General features: G+C 38.1%; 1 protein-coding gene across 1 annotated transcript; it reads right to left on the reverse strand.

Moving 5' to 3' along the window:
* Positions 1-1,917: 1,917 nt before the first annotated feature.
* LOC146704719 (anoctamin-9) lies at positions 1,918-21,845 on the reverse strand. Its single transcript, XM_085462035.1, has 25 exons — positions 21,653-21,845; positions 21,421-21,539; positions 20,673-20,747; positions 20,433-20,555; positions 20,209-20,345; positions 19,840-19,889; positions 19,688-19,746; positions 18,768-18,847; positions 14,204-14,338; positions 14,040-14,133; positions 13,886-13,946; positions 8,100-8,182; positions 7,900-8,004; positions 7,562-7,726; positions 7,438-7,474; positions 6,243-6,354; positions 5,675-5,732; positions 5,477-5,574; positions 5,188-5,384; positions 4,943-5,095; positions 4,711-4,861; positions 4,492-4,605; positions 4,296-4,389; positions 3,377-3,489; positions 1,918-2,612 (listed from the first exon to the last, which is right to left on the reverse strand). The coding sequence occupies exons 2-25, from the start codon at positions 21,439-21,441 to the stop codon at positions 2,597-2,599; spliced, it is 2,331 nt and encodes a 776-aa protein (XP_085318161.1). The 5' UTR covers positions 21,442-21,539; positions 21,653-21,845; the 3' UTR covers positions 1,918-2,596.
* Positions 21,846-21,859: the final 14 nt, after the last annotated feature.

Below are 21,859 nucleotides of genomic sequence, written 5' to 3' on the forward strand. Positions count from 1 at the left end.
CCATCTGGGCCCGAGAAGCTCTGGCAATAGAGATTATGAATCTCTAGATTTTGAATGCCTGGTAAAATAGAAATGAATAAACACCTACATAATATTAGTTGTTTATTAACAAAGGGTTTGTAAAAGGTGCGTTGAATTACTTTGTCACAACCTAGTACCGGTAAATGTATTACCTAAAGCTTTAAAATAACTTTTTATTACAAATAAAATTTACAGTATTTGACCCCTTCACAGTTTCCTTTTTCTTTTTCTTTTTTTTGTGCATATTTTTCAGACTTCTATTATTCAGACCAATGACTGTAGAAAAACAGTCATTGATTCAGACAAAGACAAAGACAATACAAGCAAGTATTTGTAATAACTGGTGTTTACTTTGTCATAGCGCTGTGAAGGCATTTTGGCCCACTCCTCTTTGTGAATTTGTTTTAATTCAGCCACACAGGATGGTTTTCAAGTATGGATAGTCTGATTAAGGTCATGCCAAAGCATCTCAATCGAATTTAACTTTGGACAGCTACTCATCCACTCCAGGTGTACTTGAGCTTCATGACATGAACTGATGGCTGGATGTTTTTCTTCAGGATTTTCTGGCAGAGAGCAGAATTCATGGTTTAATTTCAGCAAGTCTTCCTGAAGCAGCAAAGCAGCCTCGGACCATCACTTTACCACCACCACATTTGCTGTTGGAATGATGTTCTTTTTGTGAAATGTTGTGTTAGTTTTATGACAAATATAACGGGACAAAAAGCCTCCAAAAAGTTAAACTTTTTTCTCATCACTGTAGAATATTTCCCAAAAGTCTTGGGGTTCATCAAGATGTTTTTTGGGAAATGTGAGGGAGGCCTTTGTGTTGCTTTTGGTTAGCAGTAGTTTTCTCCTTGAACTCCCCTGGATGCTATTTTTGCCCAGTCTCTTTCTTATTGTTGGATCAAGAACTTTGATATTAACTGAGCCAAATGAGGCCTGCAGTTCTTTTGATTGCGTTTGCATTCTTTTGTGACCTTACCATAAGTCTAAATGTCATAAATAAAGTCATTAGTAACTAAGTAAAATGTTATTTTTATAGCACTGCAACCTTTTGCGGCTGAATTTACAGCGAGGAAGACCAAGACAAGGTATGTTGGAAGCAAGAGGCATTTATTTGCCCATTTAGCTCTGGCTATGACAGTTACTCACATGTCAAGCCTTCTCACAGCACGAACAATCACACTCATCTGATGACAACTGGCAGCCTTAAATATTCGCAGCTCTTAAGTTCTAAACCATTTTTTTACTGTCAGGTAAAATTGAGGTTGAGGTTTTTCTAAATCTAACTGTCCACCAACATTCTACAATACACAATTTTATTAAATGAATATATACATACATTTTACAACTTACATGTTTTTTTTTTTGTTGTTTTTTTTAAAAAACATGTTTTGCAACAAAATGCTAGAAACACAAGGTTACCTTATTGCAGCTGCCCCTTATCACATGACTTCAGGGGCATGCTGGGGATGTAAAAGTTCACTGATGTATGATGTTGCTGCTTCATGCAGACCTCTAAAAGTAGAAATCAGAATCTGAAAGTGGACTTATAAGTTAATGGGGAGCCAGTGCAACTGAGTCAGCAACTGTGTGACATGTGAAGAATTAGTCTGAAACCTCGTGGAAGTGTCCTGAACAACCTGCAGCTCTGTCAAAGAAGTTTTGTTAAGGGAAGAAAACAATGAATTACAGTAATCCAGGCGTGATGAAATAAAGGTATTAATAACCATCTCCAATTCATGCCGTGACACAGAGGAATTCATTAAGGAATGTTTTAAATCAACAGCTCTTCTTATATTGGTAGTACAAATCCTATTTTGTTTTATGCACACAAAATGTAAACTGCAAATGTGTAATATTTACAATATCTTTGTGATTAAGCTACTGCTTTAAAACCTTTTGTTTTAAAATGTATTTTTCTTGAAAATCAAACTTGAAGACAAAAGACGTGTGGCTTTTTTGCCACTGAATCGAGATTGCTTCTACTCCTATCCATGGCTTTGCAAATTCAAAAATGCTCACATGTTAAATTAATAGACAATCACAATGACAGATGTTTTCTCTTTTGTATTTAATGATATAAAATGTTATAAAGCAAAACATTTTTGCATCTGAGTTACAAAATACACAATTGGATTCTGCCTGTAGTAAAGCAACAATCATCACAGCGCTTTTTGTGTAAAACAGTATACATTAAGGCATAACACAGTCAACACCCCGTTTACAGTATCAGTATAAATTATCTTTAGTCTTTCAATACAAAACACAGGCTCGTATATATGGAGTTTCTACAGCAAGCAAGTGGTGGATTCTCAATGCAGAATAAGAATAATCTCGTGAAAGTTGCGGTCAGTAACATCAGCTGCTGTACACTGGTTTTCTTCAAGACAAATTGCCTTTACAGTCCTTTTAATGGATGACAATCCAGCCACAGGCCTCCATCTGAGCTCCTCAGAGAGATGATTAAGAACCTTGAAGTTGACGCAACACTGCAGTAGTCTGGAGACTTTAATGCACAAGTCAACACTGGGTTTGTGTTGTTCGGGTAACATGTATCCCGTTTACACCGTCATGCTTCAAATGATCTGCAAGAAATAAAAACAAACACATTTTATAAGTCATCATGTATCAACAATACTGTTAAACATTTCAAATTAGAGTACTGTTGAATTTGTGTAGAAAACTATTTTAAACAGATATCACGTGGCAATCGCTAAGGAAGTCAGGCTGTCTACATGAAAAATGTTGAGAAAAACCAAATTTAAATACACCCTTTTTAATATAGGCATGTTTAAACAAATCTTCGTTAGTTTTTTAGTAGCACTACTATCAATATTATTAGTTCTGCAAGCAGAATAAAGGTTTAGCTTTTAAATAGATCTTAAACAACAAAACTGTGTTAAAGCAACTCAATTATGCTTATTGACCAAATACTTGACAAAGAAGCCCTTTGTCCTACTTGTCCGAATCTGTGTAAACGGGCCAGGATGGTTAAACTTGATAGTTTCAGCTGAAAATCAGAGACTTAGGGAAAGTGTACAGTTTAACTTTGGGGCAATAAATGAGCCACCTTTTCACTGCTCATATCAGCTCATGATATTACTGTAATTGAAAGAAAGTAACGTGTAGTAACAAAGCATTTTGATAACACTGACATATTTAGTGTCTCATGTCATGACTTAATAGAGCTAATAGTGATTCAGACACATTCTGAAACCTTTGGGGACACAAGCATTACTTACAGGTACATTTCAGAAGATACATGACATGTCACACTATTGCACAACAGTTTTGGGGGGGTTTCTTGCATTAAGCAGTCACACGTAAGCATGTATTATCAAAGACTCACTGGAGTTCCTCTTTTAGCCTCTTGAGTTTATCTGAGAGCCTACAGTTCTTCACTTCCATGGGAGCACTCGGTATAAACCAGGCTGCAATGAACTTGCATATGACAACAACATGCTGCAAGCAGAGGGTACATGGTTAGGAAGTGGATCTCATTTTATAAACAAACAAACAAACTAACTAACTAAAAAAAAAAACGTAATTTATTATTTAATTAAAAAAGGAGGTTATGGGTTATTTCATACACCTTGGTTTTGTTACAGCCCGAGTCTAAGCTCTGAAAACTTTTTCAAAGCTGTCAAAGTTAGAAAATCATTGTGTTGAATACATTGTAGTTAGGAAGAAGTAGCATCCCAATGCAAACTCAAAGACAGACTTGAAACTTGCAACAACCTTTAATTTAAGGTGTATAATAATCCATAGAAGATGGGAACTTACACAGGGAGCACAGCTGAAGCAAATCATAGATAGAAAACCAAAGTACAACACACTGGGTAACAGACTATCACAATAAAACAGGAAATGTTGTCAACACTATGACATACAGACTTGATAGAGGGGCAGCAGAAACACATTGTAACAAACACAGAGATCACAAATATGGGTGACTAACTGGGGGAACAAAGGGATGAAGAAAGATAGTAAGTAAGAATTATAAAACCAAGAATAAAAATCAGAATGTAACAGAAAATGCAAAAGATATTTATCAGTCAAATAAATATACAAAGAGAGGCCAACAAAAGTATAAAATTCTCCCAAACTTAAAGGATGACAAAACCCAAAAACCTTAATAATTAATAGTTACAAGTACCAAATCCTGGACCCAAAACCCAGAGATTGTAACAGAATGCTAAAAAACTGCTCAGGAAAGAGGTGAATGTGTGAATGTAGTGCCGTGCTTTGTAAAAGTCCAAAGGTCTTACCTCAAACAAGATGACGAACGCAAAGCGCGCAGCTAAAATGATCCAGAACTGATGGGTATGAGTGTAGTCATCTTTGCTCCTGTAGTCCTTATATCTGTCAAAAGGAACATACTAGATTTTGATCAGATGTTTTATTTATTTATTTATTTTTAACTCAAAAACTTAATCTGTAAGAGAAAACTAAAGGAAAACAAACCTGCACAAGAAAGGCTCTTCACCAGGAGGGATGTTCTCGCTGTATTTATATGAACCATTCACACGAAGAAATGGGGCAATGGAGAGAGTGTTGTTGATGTAACCCACCATACAACTTGAACATGAGAAAAAGAAAAACATAAAAGAAAGCCATATAACCATATAAGCCATACAGCCAATTGCAAAATGTATAGAATTTCGAGAGGAATGCACTTCTCACTCAGTATCTGGTGCAGCTGTGCCTAGGGCACACGGGCCGTAGTGATAACGGTACACAAGTCGGGGGATGAAGTCCGAGGATACACCAATGACCAGCCCATTGACAATGACTGCTAAGACACCAATAGCCTCTAGTATATCTAGCCACACACCTAAGGAGAAGCAGCAGTGTTACTAATGCTCAACATGCTAACAAGACCCACAGTGTCCTGCCTTTTCACAACAGTTCTCACCAATATTGTTGGTTTTCTTGGGAACCATCCTCCGCTCGAGAGTGACCATCTTAATGGCATCCAGACGTATCTCTATGACATTATTGATGAAGGCCAACAGAGGAGCGAGAGGAAAGGCTGCCACAAACAGGGTGGTAAAGCTGAACTGGATCACTGAGAACAGAAAGTAAAGATCAATTTTATTTTTTTCCCAATATTAGTTTATCCTTTACTGTTGCTGTTGAAGCATGACACTGAGCACATACCCATTTCCAAAAACTCTCTGAACAGGCTAAATGAGTCGACATCATTTAGGCGGTAGTTGCTTAGCCAGTCTCGGAGCTTGCAGTTTTCACAAAGTTCATCCCCATCTTTAGTGTCTGAGTCATCTTTCAGATAGCAGTGAGCACATTTCCTCTGTAGTTTCTGGGTTCTTTTTCCTTTCCACAACCGGCATAACCAGCTAATTCAAACAAACCGCTTATGTCAGCACAGATACAAGGTTGAGGCATATGTACAAGTTTGTATGAGATTACAAAGCTCTTTTATACTTACGGTCCAGTGAACTCAAAGACATTGCTGATGGTTTGCTTTAGTACCATGATAATGGTCATTTGGATAAACAGGTCGGTCAGACAACCAGTAGGGTGACACTGCACGAAAAAGTTTAAAATAAAGTCAGAAAGTTTATGTAAAACATCACAAAAATAATAATACATTTGTGTTTCTAAGTGTGGACCGAGCCATACTCACTTCCTCAAGTCTCCAACGGCCTGCAATTTTTACATAATTCCCAGGACGGCCATTTATCCTGTAAATATATATGTATCATTAAAATGTGAATTATTAGTCAGATAAGTCCAAATGATCAAAGACATACAGCATGTTTGAAAAGGTAGAACAATGAGATTTATAGAGAACTGAGCAAAAATCTTGAGCCATCCTTCAATTCTTTGAAGAATTTGATAGAAAAAGGGGGATTTAATGAAACATCTGGAAACGCATAGGGTTTGTACCACTCTAACAAGCTGTAAAGTCAATATCTGGTATGACCACTTTTATTCTTTATTTATTCTTTACTTTTATTCTTTGTTTTATTCTCATTCTTTATTCTTTACTTTTATTCTTGTTATTTCTTTAAATAGCTTTCAGGAATAGTTCTCCAGGCTTCTTGGCTGCCTTTTGTTTCATTCTCTGTCAAGATGATCCCACACTGCTTCAATAATGTTGAGGTCCAGGCTCTGAGGAGGACTGAAAAATGAAGATGCTGCAAATCAGCACAACCATAAATTTTGAAAGGCATTCAGACAGCAGTTCTTACCTGCCAAGAATGAAGGCCGCATAAAACAGTGAGGTGAAATAGGTGAAGAACTGGAAGGTGAACATTTTGACTGTGAAGCTCTTTTCAGTGGAAGCAAACGACCTTATCTCCTCTGGTGAAGAGACAGAAGTCGTGTTAGTGTACGTCAGCATGCATGCATCTCACTGTTTGGCCAATAGATGGCACAATCGCACATCCTACAAAAGAGCCACATCAATTTTCTCTGATTGTATCTACTTGCTGCAAAAGCGTGACTGATAATGTTTGATCCCTGCATGCCTGTGTGTACATGCACATGTGTGTGCATTTGTGAGCCTCATCACACCAAAACAAGGGCAGCTGCAGAAACACTATCGCAAAAGTGTTTTGATTTCTTGGAATGTGGCTTCTCTTGGTGTGCAGATTTTATCAACATCACCAGGTAGTGCATCAGATAGCTGAAACAATCTTTCCTTCAAAAATGGAAACAAGAATGGGAAAGAATTATATGCTTCTGGAGTTATTCATTTAAAAAAAAATCCCATTAGCCGCTTGAATTTCAAAATTTTCCGATAGGACCTTCATTTCCATGTTAGAAAATTGTTGTTTTACTGCAGAATTTCAACCATTGGTTAACTGTCAGAGATTTACTTTTAATGTATGTGCTTTTGTAAAGAAGCACAAGTACATAAAAGAGCTTAATTGATTCAAGTAAAACAAGAATACTGCAAAGACACATTACCTTTTAGATACTGTGACACATATAACTAGGTTCATACAGTTAACATTCATCTACTGTCAATTTATTCCTGTGCAAGTCAGTGAAATTCATGTATTCACTGCATAAAGACTCCACTACCCTTGGCTCAGCTTTTCTATGCCCACACCCTGTCATCAGTTTATTACGGTGATGATGATGATGATGATGATAATGATAATGATGATGATCATTATTAGTAGTAGTAGTAGTATTTAAGAGGCCATCACACAGAGACACATAACCATTCACCATCACACCAGCAGACAATTCAAACTCAAGCCTTCTTGCTGCAAGGCAACCAATGCATCATTCTGCTGCCAAGCTGTTTGTTATATTGCCTAGCTCATGTAACTAAATTAACAGCACTGTAAAGCTAAAATATTTCTAAGGTTAGCCAGAGTTTTTTGTGTTCTGCTCGCTCCAAATTCAGAAGAAAATTAGGTGCATTAAACATACCCATGTCACAGAGCTTCCTGGCCACAATCCAATTTACCTGCAAAAAAAAAGGCAAAAGTATGATAATGGTCACAGATAGCATCATTAAACACATAAAGAGATGTACTTTAAGACATCTGTGTACCCGTGTCATGATAGTGATGATGAAGTAATGGAGGAAACCCCCGAGCACCATCACAGATATGTTGGAGTGGTGGCTTAAAGATTTCAATTTGTACTTTGCCAAAAAATCTGCTGCAATCACCCTGAACACCACCACAGCACTCGTTAGGCTGATGATCACTAATATCTGTAGAAACACAAAGACACTAAGTTGGGTCACCATACTTTTCCGATTAACAACATCATTTTTCTTTCCAAAACGTTCAAACCAGCCTGACTCTTATGTTAAGCAGTACATTATTAAATCATTATTAATCCTTATTAAATGCATTTAGACAAAGAGAAGAAAAGATATCCTACCATAATTGTTACACAGATAAAAATCAGACTGCTGGTCCAATAGGAGTGCTTAAATTTTTTTGGTTCACAGTTGACATCATTCACAAGTTCCAGGATCAGTTCCTCCTGTAGTTTGATTTGAAAAGCAAAAAAACACATCCTTACACATACATCCATGAAAAGTAATAAACACTGTATTGGTGGATAATACTGTCAAATACCTCTTCCTCACTCCAATCAGACACTTTCCATTCACACACATAGGTAGCACGATGTCTCTTCCAGAACTCCAAAAACAGTGTTGCTGTGAAAAACAGGAGTTTCTGTGAGATTTATAGAGCATTTTATGCACCAAATAGTTGCACCAATTAACAGTGACTGTTCTTGATCACCACATGTTAATAACCTCTGCCAACGTTGGGAATATTTTAGGTGTTTGTCTGTTTTAAATATAACTTTGAGTGGAAAATATGTCAGTGTTGGCCTGCTTTTAATTTGAGGTTGAAAAGCGTATTATTATTTCTTATTTGACCTCTGCCAGCTGTCTGTGACATAGTATTTGTGAAATGGTTTCTGTAGTAATCCTTAGTTTTTGCTGTTGTTGTTTTTCGTTTCCATGTCCCTCCTGGGTTTCCCCTGTCTGTGTTTTTGTTTGTCTGTTTGAGTTTTACTTTCAATTCTTTCTACTTTTTGAAGGCTGTTCAAGTAGTTTCGGTGTATTTACTGGCCCGCTTTGTTCCTTTTCTCACTCTCTTTATTCTTTTCCTGATTGAGCTGCCCCATGCCACATTATCCCTCACCCAGTGTGTGTGTGTGTCTGTTTATGTGTGTCGGCTCTATTAAGCATGATTCTTACTTATCCAGCCAAGCCTAATAAAGGTGTCAGTATTACAAAGACGGTTCACGTGGTAGAGAGCAGGTTATGTTTGAGATTCGAGATCAACAGGTTTGAACAAAGCACAGTGACCAGTCAGCTCTCTGCAAAATATCAACAGATCTTAGCATTCATGTGAGATCTGTGGCTCCCTCTGTGAGTAAGATGGTCAAAACTTTTTATAAATTGCATCTGTCAATAAAAAGCATCAGTAAGAACGATAAAATCTAAGAAGTAATTACTTCAATTTCCTTTTCCAAGTGACTGCAAAGTCATTGACACTTTCAGTGGTCTATACAGAGGGTCTATAAAGAGGGTACTAAAACAATTTATACTTGTGAACCTTTGATCAAATATTCACATAGATTTAACCTACTTTGAATTCTGTTTTTATATTCAATCTTTACTCTCCGACAATAAAACTACCTTAAAGACATTTAAACATTAACTGGAGGGAAGAACAACTCTAATCCATCAGATTTTTCTATCTCTGTTAAGTTACTCAGTATGCATTTTTGCCAACTTTCCTTCCAAGCTTCAAATAAGCTAAACATTATAATATACTAGGTCTTTTCCAGTTTTCCTGGCCACACTTAAAGTGCACACACATTCACTTTTATTTTCCCTTTAAACTCATAACAGAGTTCTCCATGTTTGTGATTGGCCAGATACTACCAACACCAGCAATTAATTCAGTGATAAGCTATCAAGTTGCTAATTACCTTTGTGTGACTATACAGCCTGATTATATGGAACGCCAGGACTGCCATAATGAATTAATTAAATACACCATTAAATAATTAATTAAATGTGGCAATAATTAATTAAAATTGGAATTAATTAATTAAATAAATAGTTATGACACATGTAATTAATTAATTATTGACACATTTAATTAATTATTTATGTATTTCACATTTTAATTAATTATTGACACATTTAATTAATTAATTATTGACACATTTAATTAATTATTTATGTATTTCACATTTTAATTAATTATTGACACATTTCATTAATTATTGACACATTTAATTAATTATTTAATGATATATTTATTTATTTCATTTTGGCAGTCCTGACGCCTGGCTCTCATCATGAAATAATTTTATCTGTCAGCCTCACCCATCAAACTCAGGGGGCGGGGTTAACGCTGATCGAGTCAAAACCATTGCTTTGGCCTGGTGGCCATTGTTTCTAGCACACAACAACCGGCATGTGGAAGCTAACAGAACTGAGCTTTGAAAAACCCTGTTTGTGTGTTACCAAATACCGTTTTAATATTTTTTTAGCCGAGAATGTAGTGGTTTAATCTTCATGTGTCTGGTCGGTTTGTCAAGATACAGCCTCTTTGCAAAAGTGTTTCGATGATTTCGGAGATGTCTGCCCAGTCTCACGGCAAAGCGTGGGATAGACCCGCTCGCCTCGCAAGCAATCCCACCGACAAAGCGCAGGCCCCGGTACACAGCTGTAGTAACCCCCGCTGACTTCTTTTACTGAGGTTATATTTATCGATGTTTTATTTCCTGATGTTCTTATGTGTCCTACGTGTTTCAGTCGCCAATTCTGAATTATAACTAACATTAAAAACATGTTTAAGGAGGAGAGAGAGCAAATAAATCTGTTTAACATCTGATCTTTGGGTTTTTGTTCAGTAATCAGCGTGACCTGTGTATAAACACATAAAAGAGATAACGTTGGTGTTTCCGTCATGTAGTAACTGCTGGCTTTAACTGTACAAAGGTTGTTCGACACTATGAAACACATACAGACTTCATGATGTTCGGCTAATATTTTTATTGTGAATATTAATCATGCTGACCTCGCTCTGTACACCACGCAGCGAGGTCAGCATATCCACGATATCCTCAGCTCCATGAGTTAACACAAAGTTTCCCAGCTGACTATCTAACTGCCAACTATTCCAGAGACGTGAAAATATACAGCATAAAGAAAAGTGTAAGAGACTCAGCAGCAGATTAGAATAACAGTTATACATTTAATAAATCACCAAATGAATCCAAGAAACGAGCAAACCTGTTCCGACAATTTGAATTTGTATTCCCTCAGCTGCAGACTCGCTGCTGTTTAAATGTTTGAAAAGGAAGATTAGATATAAAAAACGTCAAACATAGACTCAGTCTGCCTTCACATTTGATATGAGGCCAGCACGTATAGTGGCCTCAGCAGGCTATTACTGAAATACACGTGCTATATCATAAACTATGATATAAACAGGGAGGTCCTATTAACATGTTTAGTTTTAAAGGACACCTTCCTGCCTTTAGTCTCATTCATGAGCAGTATTAGTTTTCTTCTAACATCCAGAAGTCTGCACAATGTGTTTCATAGTTTGTAACAAGCCTTTGACAGGTAAACATAACATGACCGAAAAAGCAAAAAAAAAGAAAAAAAAAGAGAGAGAGTGTTGACATAAGAAGAGAAAATTCTCTCAATTATGGAGACAGACAAATGGTTCATTTATGTTTGATGTGTGTTTATTCCTCCCTAAATATCGTCGGTGAAGTTCGCCATGCATGTCAGATTTTCCTGCGCATTTTTATACCTCTGCCAACAGAGAGAGGAAAAAAATCACATTCTAACAGACAGCTGGTGCTTAGAATACAGTTGAATAACTATTAAAAAACAGATGATATTTAGATGATAGTTCAGTCTAACACATGTGCCAGTGAACCATTAAACGTCTGTGAAACTATGCAGTTATGAAACGTAACTTTAACCTCAGCCAAACCGATTTGCTCAGTTGTAAATAAAACAGCGAAGTAAACGTGACCCGACAGACAGAACCTGAGTGAATGAAGTCCAGCGTTTAACCACTGAGAGCTAAAACTCAGCTGAGGTTTGAAAGCTGTGTGCCGGTGATTGGACATCAGCCGCTGATGAAGCTGGTTCGCCTAGAAAGTGCTCTGTAAGGAAACGAGCTCCAGCAGCTCTGCGCTCGGGGAAAACACTATATTTACTTATCTTGTGCAGAAAAATGCGCTGACATTGCGTTATATCGAGCACCGGCTGCCCAGTTAAACTGTGACTATCACCAGGTAACTAGGCGTGTTTCTTGAATTAGCAGCAGGTGTTAAACAGCTGACAGATGAGGAGGAGGATGCATGCAGGTAAACTGAGGGTCTGTTGAGCTGATCGCTGGTTTCGTGAGAAAAATGTCAGCTCGTTCTTTATGTTACAGAAGCACAGAGACACAAGACCAGGCGGAAAGAGACGATCGTTCGGTGAAAATGAGAATCTGCGAATGCAACATGTGGAACACGGAGAGTGGAATATGTAAACAAACCGGTTAACGTAACCCCCTCGGTGCACTCTGCATGCTAACTGTTAGCAGAGCTAGTGAAATCTCTGAAAACATCTGAGCACTTTTGCAAACATGTTCTATGTTGACAACCTGACCAGACATACGTCGCGACATTCGCGGCTAAAACACTGTTAAAAGTGTAGCTGGTGACAGAAAAACGGGGTATTTTAAAACTACACCACCACCATTGCTGCTTGTGATTTGATCTGCATTCTGGGATAACTGGCTGCCCCAAGTCTACACAAGCAATCGATTTTCTAGGATCGACCTGTTTTGACTTACTTTGTACGGCAACCAATCAAATGTTAGAGAAGCTGCATGGGCAGCGTTAACCCCGCCCCCTGAGTTTGATGGGTGAGGCTGACAGATAAAATTATTTCATGACGAGAGCCAGGCGTCAGGACTGCCAAAATGAAATAAATAAATATATCATTAAATAATTAATTAAATGTGTCAATAATTAATTAAATGTGTCAATAATTAATTAAAATGTGAAATACATAAATAATTAATTAAATGTGTCAATAATTAATTAATTACATGTGTCAATAATTAATTAAAATGTGAAATACATAAATAATTAATTAAATGTGTCAATAATTAATTAATTACATGTGTCATAACTATTTATTTAATTAATTAATTCCAATTTTAATTAATTATTGCCACATTTAATTAATTATTTAATGGTGTATTTAATTAATTCATTATGGCAGTCCTGGCGTTCCATATGATTAAAGATGTTAGTTTAAGTGAAGCTAGATAATGGAAAGGTGTGTTGAACTTGCTTCACAGTGTAATACACACTGTGTGTAGCTCACTGGAAGTATTTTTTGTTGTTGTTTTTATTGGATTATTCTGCCTCTTCCTATATGCAGTGCCTTTTATTTGATTGTGAATTAAAGTCTTCTTTTATGAACAATTCATTTGAACACTTAGACACGAGTCTCAGCTTTTGTGTTAGTAGCTGAGTCCACCTTAACAACTTTTACATAAACAGGACAGTTTCAAGGTTGAACTAACTTGAATGTGAACTACTGTTGAAAGAGGTTTAGTTTACAAAATCTTTACTTAAAAATAAAAAGAATGTCTGAAAACTCTAGCTATTCTCTATGTCAGTTGTCTTATGATAAACTCCTTATATCTACCTATAAACTGTCATATTCTATTATTTCAGCTTTTGAAGTGTTTTTCAATGAAAAATTGTGCATTACTTTTCTTTGATTTAGTTTTGGATTGTGTGTGAAAAGTGACCTTCATTCAGCATAATCCAAATAATATCATGTCTCACTTCCTTTTGCCCTTTCCCACCCCTCCCTACAAACCAGTTCTAGCTCATTCTCTTCAAATCCTGTGCTACTTAACACCCCTGAAGCATGATCGGATAAATCCTTAGCTTAAACATTAGAATTTAATATTAGATGAAGTGTGATTACAGACTCTAAGCATCTATAAAAACATATAGATACTAAAAGCAGAACAGTGAAAAGCATTTATATGTTCATATAGATGAATGCTCGACCACCCCCATGGCCAGATGGCCTGCGCTGATTAAGATATGAGTAGCCAGGGAGAGTAGGTTCAGTGATGTGGCATCTCTTGGCAGTGCATGTCTGAGCAATCATAAAAAGACTGGCATTTGAATGAAATAGATCTGAGGCTGATGAAAGACTTGTCTGTACAAAATGTCCTGTATGTTCAAGCAAATTAAAAAAAAACATAATTGCATTCTTATTTTCTATTATTAAAAGATCCTATTGCATGATTGTGTCTATCTCAAATATGGATGTGAATATTGACAAACTCACCCCATATTGCCATGAACATCGCAAAGAACACTGTCCCTTCGTTGTCAAACAGTAAGGTCACCTGTAAATAGAAAAAAAGCCATAGTAAGCGGTGAATGTACAATCACATTGTTAATCTATTTCGCAATAAATGTAATGATGTAAAATGATTTACCTTGGTATAAATGCAGGTGTCATTGAGCTTCCACTCTTTGCAACCCTTGTCACAAAGTGGACACATGGTTGTGTTGGAGTTGCAAACCTCATTTCTAAAAGATTTAAAGTTTAAGTCATTACAAAGGAAAGATGTACTGTATGAGGATACAGCCAGAAACTTACAGGAGGGGTGAGTGTTTGTAGTAGGAGATGCCATAGAGGAAGATAATGATCCCGATGATAGCAGGTGGGATTAGGAGAAATGTGTACCAGCCCAGCCACAGAAAGTACAAGGCCACTTTTTCTCCAAAGTAGTTCCTGACACAATAAAACACAGACAGATAGAAAAAAAAATACATTTATGTCTTGATGCATGCTCAATCATCCAGGTAAGTAAATCTCAAAAAGTTGATTCTGTTCGTCTGGACATAGCATTTTCAATGGGACAAGCGTTTCTCACTCATCCAAGTGACTTCTTTAGTCTCAGCTGAGTGCAGGTACCCCCAACCTTATAAACAGTATATTTTGCACAATGACTGAAAATAGCCCAGTGAATAAACAATGGACTGTGAGGTCAGTTCCTTATTATTAATATGTAAATTGTCATGACAATTGATCAACATGTCACGGACCCGGTTCCAGGGACTCGGGGTCTGCAGTGTGGACTATGATGATGATGATGATGATTATTATTATTATTATTATTATTATTATTATTATTATTATATGGTTGTACTCTGTTCTGCTGCTTTTCCTGCACTCCATGTTTGTGTTTTGGAAGGTGTGTGTGTGTGTTTGTGGGCGCGGTCGTGACAGGCACCTTCAGGCCTGGTGGGTGTGGCCCTGCCAGTTGACCGGTCACACCCGAGGATCTCCACACACACCTGGCACCGATCGAGCCTCGTCAGAGGAGCTACAAAACAGTGTGGCTGAGAACTTCTCGACGCTGGATCGTTGAGTGACTACCCGTCAGTGTTCCCAGCAAAATCAGTGAGTTCTAGTCTGTCACTTCGTAGTTGTGTGTTACCGGCTGCCTCTGTGGATTTTCCAGCAGGAGTGCGGGAACGGGAGAGCAGCGAGCACAAGTTTCACGGGAGCAGAGACACGGATCACGAGCACTGGGAAGGAGACGCGTCACGGGAGTTGGAAACACACGGGGATTCATTATTGTGTACTATTTACTTCACTGTAAATAAACGCACTGTTTGCACCGCAGAGTCCTGCATCTTGGGTCCTCCTTCCCCACACACCCACGGTCTGCCACACAGACCGTGACACAACAACCACTGATCAAAGCCAATGGGTTTACCACGGGTTCCCCAGTTTCACCCATCATCGCTAACTTGTACATGAAGGAAGTGGAAAAGAGGGCCTTGTTATCCTACCCGGGAACACACTGGTTCAGATATGTGGATGACACCTAGGTGAAAATCAAATCTCAGGACGTACCACAATTCATGGATCACAGTAACTCAGTGGACCAACACTTAAAATTCACCAGGGAGGATATGAAAAGTAGCAAGTTAGCCTTCTTAGACTGTGAGATTTCCATCAGTAATGGGGGACATCTAAAAGCTGATGTGTACCCCAAATCTATGCAGTATTTAAGGTTTGACTCTCATCATCGACTGGAGCATAAACTGGGTGTCATCAGGACGCTACAACACAGAGCGAACACCATCTCCACAGACACAGCGGCCAGGGAAGCAGAAGAACATCACATTAAGAAGGCTCTGAGTAAATGTGGTTATCCCAGCTGGACATTTATCAAAGCTGGGAAGGCACCTAAAGAAATCTCCAGCCTAACCAAGAAAGAAGGACAACTCCTGCCTAAGCAAAAACCCTTAGTGATCCCCCTATGTGTCAGGAGTATCAGAACTGTTGAGATGCATTTTTTCTAAACACAGAGTCTGTGTGGCTTATAAACCCCTAAACACACCAATATTGAACTATTGGATCAGGTCCCCGGACACAAATAGACTAACATAGTGTACGCTGTTAAGTGCCAGGAGGATTGCCAGGATTTATACATCAGGGAAACCAAACAACCTCTGGCGAAGCGGATGGTACAACACAGAAGAGCAACCTTGTCAGGCCAGGACTCCGCAGTCTATTTACACCTACAGGCCAGTGGACACTCTTTCATTGATGAGGATGTACACATCCTGGACAGGGAGGAATGTTGGTTTGAGCGGGGAGTCAGACTAGCTGGGCAGCAGACTGATTTACGTGAAAAGGGAACGACCATCTCTGAATCGAAGAGGGGGCCTAAGGGTACATCTTTCACCATCTTACAATGCTGTCATTGCAGCCATTCCCCAACTCTCTGTGAATGGTACTTGTGGCCATTGATCAGTGGCCATTGATCAGTGGCCACTGATCAGTGGTTGTTGATCAATGGTCATGACAATTTGCACACTAATGATCAAGGAACTGACCTCCCAGCCCATTGTTCATTAAGTGGTCTAGTTTTAGTTATTGTGCAAATGTACTGTTTATAAGGTTGGGCAAACCTGCGGTCAGCAGACTGAAGAAGTCACTTGGATGAGTGAGAAACGTTTCTCCCATCAAAAACGCTATGTCCAGAAGAACAGAATCAACGTTTTGGAATATACATTTATCATTTCTTCTGAAACAAATGTGGATAAAAATGTTCACTTCACAGTAACACATTTCTTAACAATTCTATGCATTACTGATATAGGACAGACTTTCTTTATAATAACTCCTCACTGTATTTATCTACTTTACTGGCAAACTTTATGTCAGTGTACAGTTTATGCTATGCATAACATAACACGATATAACATGCACTGTGTATAGTTCTGATAATACACAGTGGTAAGAATAGTCAGCATGACATATTTTTACTGCAAGGAAGACATAATTCACTTTTGCACCACAGCTGAACTCCACTGACATTAGTGGTCCCTTTATGTCACTAACAGGTCAAAGCTTTAGTGATTCTAGCATTTAGCATTTCCAATTACTTCCAGTGTTGTGTGTGTGTTTGTGTGTGTGTGTGTGTGTGTGTGTGTGTGTGTGTGTGTGTGTGTGTGTGTGTGTGTGTGTGTGTGTGTGTGTTTATTAGAAAATACACTGAACTCCAACACCTTAGTAAACCTTGAACCAGGTAAACTGCAGGATGCTAGCAACAACTCGCTGAGATTAGCATCCTTGCCATGCAGCTAAGCCTCACTTAGTTAATGAAGTGGCTGTAGATTCTTTAAGTGTAGAGTCCTGTCTTCAAATGCATGTGTTCTTGCCAAATGGCATTTAAAATAATTACAGTCCTGAGAGAAACAAGTACTGCAGTGATGTTCTGTCTCAGAGGTTAGCTGATTAGCTTATGGTGCAACACATAAGTGAAAAATCCTTTGAAAAGCAGATACAAGCATCAAAACGTGCACGTTTGTAACTTTAGAGCTATTCATTTGGAAAAATCACATGACCAATTTTAGGCTCAAATTACCGATTTACCACAGAATTTCAACCACTGGTGAATTGTCAGATGTTTTACTGTTACTGGATATGCTTCTGAGCAGGTAAAGAAGTAAGTTAAAGTTATTTTCAGAATTTTTCTTTGTTTCAAACAAAACAAAAGAACTGAAGTGCCACATAATATGTTATAAGTTAAAGGATAATCCTTTAACTCTTGTAGTACTTTAATGCAACTCACTTCAGGCAGAGCATTCTCATTCCAGACGTTGGTTCAGGCATTCAATATTCATCAGGTGCTAAATTATTCTCGTGCAATTTCATAAAATTCATGTATTGCGTGCATAAAGTCTCCTTGATTCTTGGCTCAGTTCTCCCATTCGCGCACCCTACCATCAATTTTTTTAAAATTATTAACAAGCTAACATAGAAAGACAGATGACCATTTACCGTTGCACCAACAGACATCTTAGTGACCAGTTAATCTGATTAGCAGGTATCTGGACAGTGCCAGAACCACTGCACAAATGAATTGTAATTTATAGAGGCACTTTTTACACTTTTTGCAAGCTGCATCCACAGATACTTTTTTAATACTCTTGCTCACACACACACAAACCCAGATAGATCCATAAGGGGCTAGCCCAGGTTTAGTATCTTTCCCAAGGACACTTCAACATACAGATGAAAGAGCTGGGGATCAAACAACCGACCATCATAAATAACAAGATTTTAGGGGGATCATTTTAGGGGTTGAGAACTGAGTAACCAGTGAGAAGAATAAGAGGTCCATCCATAATACTCGACTGAAACAGTATTACTTCTGCAACTACACCCCATATCATACTGCACCCACATGGATGAACATTAGGATCATTCAAATAAGGCACATATTATGGTGCACCCATCAACTATTTCCCTGTAATATTAACTTATCTGTTGCACTATTATTATAAGAGCTAAATAAATTCTGAAATTGTATCTGTAATACCAACTGACAAAGAAGCTAAAAATGTTTACTAAGGGTTGTTAAATGTATAAAAGATATCATATAGACAAAACTGCTGCTGTGACACGTGGTTTATGTTTTAGATACACCTGAATCTAAAGACAGAGACATCTCTGCTCTCTTCTAACTCAAAACTCCACGAATTACTGTACATTATTTTAAAATCATGGCTCCAAACAACAGATTCATCATGTTCATGACATGTTTGCTGTTGTCTTGTTTGGAAACCAATTATGCTGCAATAACTGGAACAGTATAGAGTGCAGAATAATAAATAGGCTGTTATGCTGCAGTCCAAACCTGACAGCAGTTATGGGTTGCCCTTGGAGACAGGCTGTCCACCGTGCCCATCCCGCCTTCAGTTCTCTCTGTTTCTTTTTCTGAAAGCAGAAACACACAAAATCAAAGCAAATCAGCAACATGTAGAAAATCTTTCTGCAAGCTGCTTAACAAAACACACAGTTACACTGAGAACAGAAGCTTTCTTGTGTGAATATGTAATCTGCTGGCTTTTTAAAAAACAGATTTCAACAATTAAGGGCTTCTAAAACCAACTCGACCTTACAAGTTCAAAGCTGAAACTGTAAGATACTTTATCTAACATACATGTGCTTGTAAAGGCGACACAACAGACTGTGGCTCATGTCCGTGCTTACACAGTAACATGTAGTATTCATCAGCAATCATGTACACGCACATACCCAATTATTCTCGGTATTAGATGACTCACAGCATTAACATGACTCGCAGTGTCTCTGCCAACAAATACTTTTTTTTTGGCACCACTATTCTGTTTTGAGAGGCCATTGCCAAGTTTCAGTTCATTAAGCTTTTGAGAAAACCTCAACACCTAAGCAGCCATGTGAAAGGCAATGGTTTAACAGTTTTTAGTGTCACTATCTTAAGCGTAGGAATGTGTGGACCCACATAGAGAAACAATGGCAAATACTGATTTATGTGATCATTCTTATCTGACTTCTTATCATTGTTACTCCTACGGTGACTGCTTTTATTCTTGGCTATCATTATCACTCTCCATGGATGTGATTTCTGAAGAGGAAGAAGACCATTTCTTTTCTTTCTTTTTTATACTGTAAAGCAATCAGCAGCCCTCATTCTTCCCATGTCTATACTGATCATGTCACTTTTGTCATAGTACTTCATATACAAGGATAAGACTTAAAACCCAGAATTAAAAACAAACAAACAAAACATTTCACCTCATGTAGACAGAACTTGGTCTCAAAAACCTTCATCTTTATGAGCTCCCGTAGATTTTCTGTGCAGATTAAAAGGTAAAGAGAATAATAATAAAAATATTCAGGGTCTGGTTAAATGCAAAGGATCGGGGTTGTAAATAATTCTGTCTCACCTCCTGAATGAATTCTGGTGTGACCTAAGATGAAGTGGACAATCCGTATCCTGAAACAAGGACAAGAATCACTCATGCAGCTGATCATAAAGTACAAATGTCATTAGATTAGTGCATCTTTATTGATTCTTTAAAAAAAATGCATTTTAAAGAGACAACTAGGCATTCCACTTTCATAAAAACACAAAGGCGAAGACCTAATCTAAATACCACATGGTTAGAAAAATTTGGAAATAAATTGCTTGAGAACAAGTCCTTTGTAATGATAACACAACACAGTGCAAATAAACACTGGGATGCTTTAAGTGTCAGAAAACAGCAGCAAGGAATGTTTAAAATGCCAAAAATAGTTTCAGTGGCCTTGTTTACCTCGTACTGAGAGACACTGCGCTCTGATCTGAGCTCCAGTTGCAGGCATCGGACACCTTGAGCAGATACCTGTACTTCTCAAAGATTTCCTTGGGCGCTTGAATCCCATAGAAGACGTGATTATCATCTATGATTTTCTAACAGAAGGAAATTAAGATGAATGACTGTATGGATGAAATGTATATTTTATAGCAGAAATGTTAAGTGTACTATTAAACACCCACCGTGACTTTGAAGTTCTTTTTTTTTAGCTCTTCGATGTACTCAGTTTGCTTCTTGAAAGACTCTCTCTCCTGGTTATTAATCGTTTTGGCAACCAGGACGTAGTCATAAGAGAGTGGAGTGTGCTGAGTGACAAAAAACAATACGCCAAAATCAGACATTATATGCTCTAATATATGCATTAACATGGCCAGGACTGGAATTATAATTATATTAAACTATAACTGTGGACAATGGCTTACCACAGGCGGAAATGATTGCTGTTCATTGCCATTTTCTTTTACCACTCCCAGCAGCTCCAGCATCTCAATACTGGACTGAAGCATCAAAAACAATGAACAATGTTACATTATGAAATCACCCATGCTGATGTAAATACATTAAGTCGTGGTTTTAAAAATGGCATGAAAAGTATGTGGTAAAGACTTTTGTCACAACAGATGAGTTTCAGGAGGCCACTGTTTTGTGATACTGTGCTTGTGAAAGTAAGCAGGAAGGTTATCACCTCCAAAAGAATCCTGTCTAACGATAACACGGGGGCGTGACAATGAATGCCACTGCGCTGAGAAAGCAAAGCACAGAGAGCTAATCTAACCTGAATGAAAAGCATGGCGTGCTCATATAGTCTAGCAGTCAGTCCAAATCCATGCTTTCTTTAAGTCCTCAGGGGATTCTCTCACTGACACACGTACATCCACAAACAGTGAAGTCATGGCAGAGGCAGTAGCACCTGAACATCCTGATTCATACGCAGGGCAGATTAAAGCGTGAATATGTTCTGACCTCATCTGACTAACTTGATTTAAGTGAATCTGTAGTGGGTTTGATGTAATGACTGCTTGATGAAGCTATGTGCAGTCATGATAAACAGCAGGGCCGCTGATAACATAAATTCTGTTAAAGTGTGAGGCGGCCTCAGAGCATCTTCACTACGTAACGATTAAAAAAAACCCAGAACCATCATTATTATTCATGAATCGGATCACCTACCTGTCTGTTGTGGAGAGGCATGATGAGTCGGTACTGAATGAAGCAGTGACTTTCCGGTTACAATAAAGCTTCGATCACCATTCAGTGACACCAAAGCCTCAGCTCAGCGATTTCTCCAGCTATAAAATGATATGATGTCTCTTCAACAAGCAGTAGGCAACTTCCGGATTGCATCTAAGATGAACTGCGACGTTGTTTCACCAGCAGAGGTATGTATAAAAACCGACTCTACCTGTTGCTGATGTCACGCCATCTATCTTTACAGCCTCCACCTTCTTCTGTGATCACTCAGTCCAGGGGGAAATCCAACAAAAAACAAGACAGGAAAAAACACAGTGTGATACAGAATAACCCCAGAGACAAAGAACATACAGCCAGCCAGTTGAACTACCTCCTTTTCACTTGACAGATACGATGGAATGGCTTTCCTTCTTCTTCT

Source organism: Copadichromis virginalis, linkage group LG7 (assembly GCF_057382275.1).
Source record: "Copadichromis virginalis isolate Kocher_CV1m ecotype Utaka linkage group LG7, C_Virginalis_male_GT1.1, whole genome shotgun sequence".
Lineage (NCBI taxonomy): Eukaryota > Metazoa > Chordata > Actinopteri > Cichliformes > Cichlidae > Copadichromis > Copadichromis virginalis.